We start from the raw sequence: 11,999 nt of genomic DNA on the forward strand, positions 1-11,999 counted from the left end.
GGGTGTACTTTATTGGAACAGGATATCTTACAGTGGACGACCTTCTCTTCTATTTGCTCGGCAATCGGAGGTGCTCTCATTTTTGCGCCGCTAATCTCCGACGTGATAGTTCAGACGGCACGCACCCAAATTTTAACGGAAATCTACAATGTGATAATTCAGACGTCGCACACCCAAATCTTAACGGAACTATCTATGCATCAGTTGTCTGGAATATTTTGGAGGTATGAGTCACTTTTTAATCAGTCTTCGAATTTACTTTTGGAAAAATACAAATCCCTTTCATTGACAAAACTGGCCACACGCATCACGACAAAGGCATCCCGGATGGCTGCTAGCGACCCTGGAGGCGTCCACGCCGCCACACCCAAACCTCCCCCACCAGCCATCCAATCCTACGACTCTGGCAGTGTGGTCTATGCTATGGAAACTTCAAGTCCCACATAAAGTTCAAATATTTTGCTGGAGAATTCTGCACGGGATTGTACCGTTAATGTCTATACTCGCTAACAGACACATCCCGGTGAGTGGAGAATGTCCAATCTGTCACGTTGGAGCAGAGGATGTGTGCCATCTGCTTTTTGGATGCATTTCAGCCAAAGAATTGTGGGAGAAATTATGCGTCTTGGACTCTATCAGATCGGCTCTTCATGTGGATCGCTCAGGATCAATAGTTTTGGAACACCTGCTAAACTTACCAACCACTTCGTTTCACCTAATGCCTACTATTCGAAGTATTGACGTCATAGTAGTGGGATGCTGGTATTTGTGGTGGATCCGTAGGCAGGTCACACACAATGAGACAAGTCCACCTCCAAATAAATGGCATGTTTCAGTGATAGCAATTACAGGCGGGTATAACAAAGTGTCGAACCAAAATAGGGAGGACATGGAGCATAGATGGAAGAGGCCAGACCCAAAGTTTGTTAATGTAAATGTTGACGCTGCTTTTTATCAAGATGCAGGTGCAGGAGCAACGGCCCGCTATAATCAGAGACAAGAAGGGCAATTTCTAGCTGCTCGATGCGGATACAATGATTGTGCTTCAGATACTACGGCTATGGAGGCTAGGGCCAAGCGAGATCGCCTTCAATTTGCAAACTCGTTAGATTTAATCATGTTGAGGCCGAATTAGACTCCCTTGAAGTCACTCAATTCTGCACAGGACAAACACAGTGGTGGGATGCATTGGCAGCAGTCTTTGCGGAGTGTTTGGATACTGTTACGTCAATTGGGAGAGTCACCTTCAAGCATTGTTTTCGTGCAGCGAACACCGCACCTCTTGCGCTAGCTAAGTTTAGTTTTTTTAATAGAGTGTCAGATAGTTGGACTGACAAACCTCCTCATGTGCCGTCAATAGCCTTGTGAACGGTGTAATTTTGATTTGAATTAATAAAGCTAGCCATGATGGTTTCTTGAAATAAGCATCGTCTCAAATTTATTTGTGCTTTTTGCCTTCTGAACCTTCGCAAAGTGGGAGTTCTTGCCTCCTGGCACAGGGTTTGAGATAGTCTTCACAAATGTAGACCATCTCGGATAGATGCCATCAGCTAGGTAGTATCCTTTGTTGTAGTGCCGCCCATTGACCTCGAAGTTCACCGGAGGAGAATGACCTTCAACAAGCTTGGCAAAGGCAAGGGAGCACTGCAGCACGTTGATGTTATTGTAAGTTCCTGTCATACCAAAGAAGGAGAGCCAAATCCAGAGGTCCTGTGTGGCTACTGCCTCAAGTACCACACTGCAACCACCTTTGGCTCCTTTGTACATCCCCTGCCAAGCAAATGGATAGTTCTTCCATTTCCAATGCATGCAGTCGATGCTTCCAAGCATCCCAGGAAATCCTCTACTGCATTCTGTGCTCGGATCCGAGCAGTGTCTTTAGTATTGGGTGATCGCAAGTATTGTGGTCCAAACACTGCCACCACTGCCCTACAGAACTTGTAGAAACACTCAATGGTCGTGGACTCGGCCATGCGCCCATAGTCGTCGAGTGAATCACCGGGAGCTCCGTATGCAAGCATCATCATCGTTGTCGTGCACTTCTGGATTGAGGTGAATCCAAGTTTGCCGGTGCAATTCTTCTTGCACTTGAAGTAGCTGCCGAACTCCTGAATGGAATTCACAATTCTGAGGAAAATCTTTCGGCTTATCCGATAAAGGCGCTGAATACTTTGTCGCCGTGCAGTGGAGCGTCGGCGAAGTAGTCGGAGTAGAGCATGCAATAACCTTCCAGACGATGCCGGTTCTTTGCTTTCAGCCGCCCTGGCGCCGAGCCACCTCGCCGCGACTTTTCATTGCTCGCGAGCAGGCCGGCCAGGGCGGCGAGGACCATGAGATGCTCCTCGTCCTTGACAGCGGCATCGGCTTCCTCCTCCAGCAGCACTGTGAGCACCTCCGCGTCGTTCGAGTCCATCGCCAAGCAGACAAATCCCGAACACCTGGAGGGCGTGGTGGGCGCACAACCCCCGGTATCCCGTCCAGCGTGGCCGGAGCGCCGGGAAACTCGCCCAGGAAGGGGGTGGAGAGGTCGCCGCAGCAGAACCTTCTCTCTTTTCCGGTGGGGAAGGCCTATCAAGCGGTGGTGGGCGGTGGCGCCAGGATCAGCAGGGTGGCGGCCGAGCGCGCGGGGCTGGGGGCCGAATCTGGATGATTGTCTTGACTTTTCGCCTGATAGTGTGGCCCAGACGTGTTTTTCCCTTCCGCCGGACCCCCCGAGCTCCCCCCAGTGCGCTGGGTTCGGCTAGGATCGCCGGGCCCAAAAACGGGCCGAGCCGGCGGATTTCGTCGTCTTGGGGGCGCGACGGGGCATTTTTTCGGCGCCGACGCGAAAAAAATCGCCCCGGGGGGCTGTTGGTGGCGCGGCTGGAGATGCTCGTAGCCTGTGCTTTGTGATGTACTTCTAAACACTTAATAAGAAACAATGACATATACTTACGGATTATTAGAAATTGGCATCTAAAAAGTTGAGCACTTACTTTTGCGATGCTTTTGATTTTGACTACTCAGAAATAAATCTAAGAAAAATAAAGTGGTCATATAAATCTGTCGGATACGCAGTGGGCCCTCTCTGTTATTTCGCACTAGGGCCCCTGCCCTGCCAGGACCGGCCCTGCATGGGCGGACGTCGTCGGCGGGGCTCTCCTTCATCCCATCATTTTTTTTTCATTTTGCATCTCCCCTCATCCTCTTTTACCACTGCCGCCCCCTCGCCGTGGGATCTTTACATCCCATCTACAACAACTGGGAGCGCACCCAGTTCTTCACGTCGGAGTGAGACTGACTGTGCGGGCACTCGTCACCATGGCTAGGGGCATGTCCCTGATTGTGGCAGCGACGGCTCCATGTGCGGGCCGTTCTCCGGGCAGATCCGATTGGATGTGGCGTCAGGGGCCTAGTGTGCATCACGCTCTCTGTTCGATGTGGGCCAGGGCGGCGAGGTGCTGGCTTTCTGCACATGTGGTGCCGGCCGGCTTTGCTGTGGTCCACCGCTTGGTGGTGGTGATCCAGATTTGATCGGTCAGATGGTGGTGATTGCAAACTATACTGCAGCGACTTCCTACGGCTCTACGACAACGGTGGTCATCGATAGGTCTTTGGGAGGGTCATCTCTCCTGATCCCGTGGTTGAGTTTGGCGGTGAGATACAAATTACGAACGACGAGTTGACGTAGAGGGATGACTGTGCAATGGTGTCGGTCACATCGCATGTACCTGCTGGTGCATGGAAAGTGGTGGTGACAACACACGAGTGCCTTCGATGGTGGTGCTACTCGAGCACCCAGTCTCGAGTTCCGGTACGAAAGCCTAGGTCATACTTAAGTGGTTATACCTGGCAATGGCGATATTTTTCCTTATGTGTTACCTTATTGAAGGCATTGCTTGGATATGCTCAGATTGATTCTTCAGGGCGAAAACCTAGATTCTAGCCTTGTGGTTGGATCTAGTGACGGCGGCGCTTGAGTGTCAGTCCCTTCTTGAAGACGTTGTTGTTGAAGAACATCATCGTCCATGTGGCATCATGAGATGATTGGTGCAGATATGGTCATTGTTGTAGTTCGTCGATTGCAGATGTAGTCATTTTGTTTTTTCTTTTCTTTTTTCCTCGCCTATGCATAGCTTTGATCTTATATAAATTTACTAGTTGTCAGCGTGTTTTCTCATGTGTGTGAGTTGATGTTTGTTGTGTGCATCTTAACTACTAGAGGTCGGGTGTGTGCTCATTGTGTTATGTATCTTCTTCATGTTTTGAGTAAATAAAATACACCCTTTGTCGAAAAGATCCAGGGCAAAGGTGCTCCGGCCAAAAAACGCAGTCAATTGGTGAAAACATAATTTTGTGGGGGTATTGGGCTAAAATGGTACTAACAATAGACCATATGTGGTAATCATTCTTTTAGACTATAGCTTAAAATTTTCTATAGGATTGGGTTAGATGGGTCTCCACTAGCCGGAGACCCCCCACCCCCCTGAAACGGTGACGCCAAGCCTAACCGCTGCTCGATGAACTTTCATGGTCATCGTGCCGCCTCACCCGCCTCTGTGTCAACTTGTTCCAACCACTAGCCTGCTGTTGGGGGGCCGCCGCCGAAACTCCTATGACCATTGTCGAGCTCACGTAGCCGCCACCCGAACACCCCAATTCTGGTCGTCCTGCTGTGCTCCACACTGTCAGATCCGTCCCCGCAGCCCACTCGGAGTTGCCCCAACGCCGTCCTCGAACATAGCATCATTGTCACCAAGCTCTCACCGCTACCCGATCCCACCCAATTTCTATTGTCCCATCATGCTCCACACTGTCAGATCCGCCCCCGCCACTGTCCCCAAGCATTGTGCCATTGTCGCCGAGCTCTTGTCGTCGTACCTGAGCACCACATCGTCATCCCCAACCTCCCACTACCGTCCTCAAAATTCCCCGCCGCCATTCTCCATCGTCCCCGCCGTCGTATCTGCCTCTCGGTCTCCCTGCCGTCGGATCATCTTGTCGCATGTGGGTCTGAAAATATGGATATCTAGTTTAAGTCTATTGTAAAAGCAGACAAATTTTGGCTACCTAAAACTATTTTTAGGTATCCAACCTTTTGGTCTGCTGTTGGAGATGCTCTAATGGCACGCAACAATCGATGAGACCACTGTGGCTAGCATTTTCTACTTAATTACTATAGTAGGTACAATATAGTACTCCCTCCGTTTCTTTTTACTCCGCATATAAGATTTGGTCAAAGTCAAACTACACAAAGTTTGACCAAATTTATATAAAAAATATGAACATCTACAATATTAAAACTATATAGTATGAAAATACATTTTGTGGTGCATCTGATAATATTGATTTCATATTGTCAATGTTTATTTTTTTAATATAAAGTTAGTCAAACTTTACAAAGCTTGACTTTGACCAAACCTTATATATTAAAAAGAAACGGAGGGAGTAGTAAAAGACAAGAGTGAAAAAAGAAATTAAATAAAAAATGTTGTGCTATAATAGGTAGAATCGTGTAATAATGTTACCAACATTGAAAAAAAAACATATCCATGATCGAGAAACAAGGACAAATACAATACTAACTAATAAACAGATCAATGTCATTTCAGGTGGAAAAAAACCGTCTCATGGATGGGTCAAGGAAAACGTAGATGCATCATTTCATGTGGATACTTTTTCTGGAGCTTGTGGTGCTATCGTGCGTGATGAACGAGGTGATTTTCTAGCAGCAGCGACTTGGTTTCTTCCGCATATCCAAGATGTCGATTCAGCGGAGCTCATGGCAATTAGAAATGGAATGTACTTGTTGGCAAATTTGGGTTGCAACAATGTGGAGATTGAATATGATTGCCTTTTTGCGGTGGAGTCAGTTCAACAAATGGACTCTTTATCTTGGACCCGAGATTGCATTGGTCTCTGAATGCAAGGAGTTGGCAATGGACGTTGCTAAAATATCATTGAAACACTGTTTTCGGGAAGCTAATCAGGTAGCAGATGAGCTAGCTAAACATTCTTTTAGTGCTAGATCTTTGGGTACTTGGGATGATGCAAGCCCTGACTTTGTATCTGAAAAATAAAGTCTATTTGCCGTAAAAAAAACTAATAAGCTGATCCATGATGCTAAACTTGACACTGATGTTCATATTTTCATGTATTTATTTCAGCATTTTTAGTGATGTCCGTTCAGGGAGAGAAGATGTTCTCGTCAACTACGGAGGCGCTTGTGGTGACTTTGTCAATTTTAACATAATGTGTCAGTTCAGTCTATCAAAGGTGCTCACATGAGGGTAGGGTGTGCGTGCATGCGTATATAGAGGTGAGTGTATGCGCGTATGTATGAGCGGCTGCGTATGTAATGTGTTAAAAAGAATGAATTAAAAGCATTGGTATATTACCTAAAAGAAGGAGACTTTTTACGGTACATCATACTACCAAATATGATGGGTAGTATTTATAGTTTATCGAAGGGTCAATATGAGCCGACTCCGGATTTGACTCAAGGACAGATTGGTAATTCTTTGTTATGGGGATTAGTCATCTATTATATGCGTTTTGATATGCAAAGCTCCATCTCTTCCACGCCCGCGCTGCCCCAGGTCCTCCGGCATCCAGACGCCGCCTAGCCGCCTCAACTGGTAGTCGCCTACTCCTCGGCCGAATGCCCTCGCCTCCCGTCGTGCCCAAGGACGGGCACCCTGGACCAACTTCCCTGCCACAACCGGCAGCGCCCTCTATCTTCATTGACGTGTACATCAGAGCTCCGCAGGTTCTCCATCCCGTCTTCGCGTCTTGCTGCCCTCTGCTCCTCATCAAAGCTAGCTAGCTGGTGTAGGCGCGTGTGTCTTCCTGCAGAATATATCCAGCAACTAGCTTTTGGTAGTTAGCCTTGAGCCCTCGATACTTACTCCGTGCGCAGTCCAAGAGCACCAGCCTCGGTGGATCATTGACCGAACTATCCCAAAATACCCTTTATACCTTAATATACTTCCCAAATACCTTTATACCTTAATATACTGCCCAAATTATGCAGTAGTATTGTGGCATCTGAGCCATTAAATCACAGAAATGAAGGGTCTAAATTAATCTGATGTACCGTAAAAGGTCTCAAAAGAAGAAGAAGAAAAACGAAAAAAAACTAAAACCAAGTGATGAACAAAATGCACATAAATTACATTGTTTTACATACAGTACACAAACAAGCCTATCGGTAGGTACGATTTGCGCACAAAACCTAAGTTTAGTCTAAATGCAATTGCCAAATATCAAAACCGAATCTTAGCTTCGCCCTTCGATCGTGTCCATATCCCAACCACAGAATGCCACGTACAGGCGCTCAGCATGCGTGCGGTGCTGTCAGCTTTGTGCCGCTCCACGTCGTTCTCCATGTCCTCGTTAAATACCACACCCCCGGGGCCCTAAACCTTGCAACGCAACTCCTCCACTCTTGAATCACCCAAGAAATTTGGCGCGAAAACTCGCGTGTGTGACTGCTTCTGTTGGTCGGCGGCTATGGACCAGGTGCAACGGAAGAGCATCCTGAGGTCAGCAAAGCCGCTGCCGCGGACGCGGTCGGAAGAGCTGTCCATGTTGTCCGACCTCGGTCAGCGACGGGACGTGGTTCTGAACATCGATGGGAACGGCAACGGCCCCGGCGCGGACGTCCTCGGAGCGGCGGGGAAGCCGACAGCCAGCAGGAAGTTGTCCACCGCCGCCAGCTCGCCGTCCCACTCCCAGGGGTGGGCCGACGCGAGCTTCGACTTCTGGAGGAACGAGGGCGGCCACGCGCGCCGCGTCGATGACTTCAGCTTCAAGAATCGGCCGGCGTCACCGCAGCCGCAGGCATCGTCCCCTTCGCTCTCGCCGAAGAAGAAGGCGGCGGAGGTCGGCGAGGACCCGCCCGCGCGCCTCATCGGGAACTTCCTCGGGAAGCAGAAAGCGGCCGAGGCCGAGCTGCTCGACCTCGACATGGAGACGGACGACATTGGGAGGTCGTCACACTCACACCCGTTCTCATCCAACTCCAGAGATCGGGATGCGCCGCGTGTCTCCTTCAAGGACCGCCAGATGTCCTCGTCCTCTTCATCCGGCTCCGATTCCGATACCGGAGGCATCAAGCCCGCCGGCGACGACGGAATACGCAACACCTCCACTCCCACTCCAGCGGGACCGAGACCATTACTACGAGCCAAGACGCGCTCCCGGCTCACGGACCCGCCGCCGCGGTCATCCGTGGCCGTCGACGAGGAGCGCAAGAAGTCGTCCGCCTTGCGCCCTCCCAAGTCCGGCCAGTTTTCTGGGCGTATAACCGGCAAACCCGGCCAGCGGCGCAAGTCGGGCCCCATGGAGGAGGAGGAGGAGGACGACGACGACCCCTTCACAGACGCCGACATCCCCGACGACTTCAACCGCGGGAAGCTGGGCGCTCTCACCATACTGCAGTGGCTCAGCTTGGTGCTCATCATCGGGGCACTAGTGTGCAGCCTCACAGTAAGGCCCTTGTCACGGAAGAAGCTCTGGGAGCTGCACCTCTGGAAGTGGGAGCTCCTCGTGTTCGTGCTCATCTGTGGCCGCCTCGTCTCCGGCTGGGCCATCCGGATCGCGGTCTTCGGCGTGGAGCGCAACTTCGTGCTGCGGAAGCGCGTGCTCTACTTCGTGTACGGCGTACGCGGCGCCGTGCAGAACGCGCTCTGGCTCGGCATGGTGCTCGCCTCCTGGCACTTCTTATTCGACGAAGGCACCAACACGGCGGTGCTGCCCTACGTGACCAAGGTGCTGCTCTGCCTCCTCGTCGCCACGCTCGTCCGCCTCGTCAAGACGCTTCTCCTCAAGGTCCTCGCCTCGTCCTTCCATGTCTCCACATACTTTGATCGGATCCAGGAGGCGCTGTTCAACCAGTACGTCATCGACACACTGTCCGGGCCACAGCTGGTCGACGAAGACTACGTGATCGCTGAGGTGCGTGAGCTCCAGCGCGCCGGCGCAGACATCCCGAAAGAGCTACACCCCGCCTTGCCAACCAAGAACCTATCGGAGCAAAGGGGCACCCGGGTCTCGGGTTTGATCTCCAAGGGAGGTGGAATCAATCCGTTGTCGAAGGAGAAGAAACGGCGTGAGGCTGATGAAGGCATCACCATTGACAAGCTCCATAGGCTCAATCAGAGAACCGTCTCGGCGTGGAACATGAAGAGGCTGGTGAAGATTGTTCGTTTTGAGACGCTCGCCACAATGGATGAGCAGATCCAGCAAGCAACGGCAGGGGAAGGGGCTGGGTCAGGGACACAGATTCACACTGAATATGAGGCGCAGCTGGCCGCCAAGAAGATCTTTCACAACGTAGCCAAGCATGGTTCCAAGTAAGCATTTCTTTGTTGGCATCCTTGCCTTTTACAAGCTCTTTGCAAATTACATCATTTTATATTTATTCCTATTGTCTAGACTCTAGAGTCTATATCAGATAGTCTTTTGCCTGTAGTGTAGGAATTTTGAGCTCACAAAGAGGTACACGGATAATTGGACTAAATCAACGACAATTAATATGGATCGAAGGGAGTAGTATAATTATTTCTTCTTTAATATCATAAATAGCATGATAATTGTTAGACTTATAGCGCACTGTCGTGTTCACCGTCAATTACAAAAGTGGAAGGACATACTGCATAATTTTATAGGAATACTTAACCAAAATGCCCTCGGTCCTCGTATTTTCAAATATTGTAGTTCTAAGAATAGTGACAATTTACGCATTCGGGCTCTTGATGTTAAATGTATAAATAATAATGCAGGCACATATACTTGGCAGACTTGATGCGCTTCATGAAGCAGGAGGAAGCCATCAAAGCTATGCACCTTTTTGAAGGAGCACAGGAGCACTGTAGGGTGGGCAAGAAGTCTCTCAAGAACTGGGTGGTAATGATCTTATTATATACCCTACTATCCAAGTTGCATCAATCTTCAAGATACCTTCTCTAACATTATCAATGGAACTTCATTCTATAGGTGAAGGCATTTAGAGAGCGCAAAGCTCTTGCCCTAACACTTAATGATACAAAAACAGCAGTTAACAAGCTCAACCAGATGGCCAATGTTGTTGTTGGCCTCATAGTGTCCGCTCTCTGGCTTCTTATTCTCGGCGTAGCAACGACACAATTCTTTGTATTCCTCAGTTCACAACTTCTTGTGGCGGTATTTGTATTCGGGAATACCTTGAAGACGATTTTCGAGGCAATTATCTTCTTATTCGTTATGCATCCTTTCGATGTTGGTGACCGCTGTGAAATTGAAGAGGTTCAGGTAATGAATATATTCTCGATCGGTGCTACTTATTTATTTAGTTGAAAATTACCTCGCATTCGTGGACTGACGTTTAACCACTTGAATTTTAGGTTGTTGTAGAGGAAATGAATATCATGACAACAGTCTTTCTTCGTTATGATAACCTGAAGATCTATTATCCAAACAGTGTACTTGCCACCAAACCAATTTTTAACTTCTATAGGAGTCCTGATATGGGAGAAGGGGTTGACTTCTCTATTCATGTAGCCACACCGATGGAAAAACTGACGCTCATGAAGGAAAGAATACTTCGGTGCGTACCAGTGCTTCTGTCTCGGTTCATATATGTTCACAAATTGGCGTAAACATAACACATCAATAATTTGTAGTGCCATTTGTTGCTGATCTTACCACATCGAACTAATATTAGTTTTCTTTTCTTATGATAATCCAGTTACATTGACAGTAAGAAGGAACATTGGTACCCTGGTGCGATGGTTGTCCTCCGAGATGTAGATGACACCAACAAGCTGAAAGTATCCATATGGCTGCGGCACAGACTCAACTTCCAGGACATGGGTATGAGGTTTGTGAGGCGGGAACTCGTGCTCCAAGAGATGATCAGAGTCTTGAGGGACCTCGACATCGAGTACCGGATGTTGCCCCTTGATGTGAACGTGCGAAACGCGCCCCCTCTGCAATCCACGAGGATGCCGACGACGTGGAATTATTCATGAAGTGGCGGGACATCCCGTTATGAGATCACAAATATAACAGTTACCGTCCATGTCCGGTGACAATGGTAGCAACTATAGCTAAATACTCCCACCGTTCTCAAATAAATGGACATATAGTATTTTAAGACAAATTATGAAGTGGAGTAGAAAATGCATTAGGAAGGTGCAAAGCACCATCCATCTCCTCTTTAATTACCCACCTCCAATGAGATGTGTGCACGTAGAAACTGAGGAGACTATGCATTGAATGTTATTGGTATCTCATTTACTTGTTGTCGATAAGAGCTGTCTCTGTATCTTCGGGTTCTTGGGATGATGTAATCCCTGACTTTGTATCTCATTTACTTGTAAACGACATGATCATCATATGAGAAATAAAGTTTATTTTGCATTAAAAAACTAATAAACACCATGATGCTAAACTTGACAATGATGCTCATATTTTCATGTAGTATTTATTTCAGCCTTTCAATGATGTTTGTTCACGGAGAGGAGATGTTCTCATCGACTACGGAGGCGCGTGTTGTGACTTCGTCAAATTTAAGATGGTGCGTCAGTTCAGTTTATCAAAGGGGCTCATGAGGGTAGGGTGTGTGTGTGTTCATAGAGGTGACTGTATGTGCATATGTATGAGCGTCTGCGTCTGTAATGTGGTAAAAAGGAATAAATTAAGGGCATTGGTATTACCTAAAAGAAGAAGAAAAACAAAAAAAAAACGATGAAAAAAATGCACACAACCATAAATTACACTGTTTATTACCTGAAATACACAAATAAGCATATTGTAGGTACGGTTTGCACACAAATTGCATAGAACCTAAGTTTAGTCTAAATGCAATTGCGAAATAGCAAAACCGAATCTTAGCTTTGCCCTTCGATCGTGTCCATATCCCAACCACAGAATGCCACGTACATGTGCTCAGCGTGCGTGCGGTGCTGTCAGCTTTGTGCTGCTCCACGTCGTTCTCCATCGCCTCGTTAATACCACACTCCCGGGGCCCTAACCTT

At 48.3% G+C, this 11,999-nt stretch overlaps 1 protein-coding gene across 1 annotated transcript; it reads left to right on the forward strand.

The window, feature by feature from the left end:
• Positions 1 to 7,424: 7,424 nt before the first annotated feature.
• On the forward strand, positions 7,425 to 11,130 carry LOC123108353 (mechanosensitive ion channel protein 6-like). The gene is made up of 5 exons (XM_044530161.1): positions 7,425 to 9,335; positions 9,765 to 9,888; positions 9,979 to 10,272; positions 10,365 to 10,567; positions 10,709 to 11,130. Exons 1-5 carry the CDS (start codon positions 7,492 to 7,494, stop codon positions 10,989 to 10,991), a joined length of 2,748 nt encoding a protein of 915 aa, XP_044386096.1. The 5' UTR covers positions 7,425 to 7,491; the 3' UTR covers positions 10,992 to 11,130.
• The last annotated feature ends 869 nt before the right edge of the window (positions 11,131 to 11,999 follow it).

Source organism: Triticum aestivum, chromosome 5A (assembly GCF_018294505.1).
Source record: "Triticum aestivum cultivar Chinese Spring chromosome 5A, IWGSC CS RefSeq v2.1, whole genome shotgun sequence".
Classification (NCBI taxonomy): Eukaryota; Viridiplantae; Streptophyta; class Magnoliopsida; order Poales; family Poaceae; genus Triticum; species Triticum aestivum.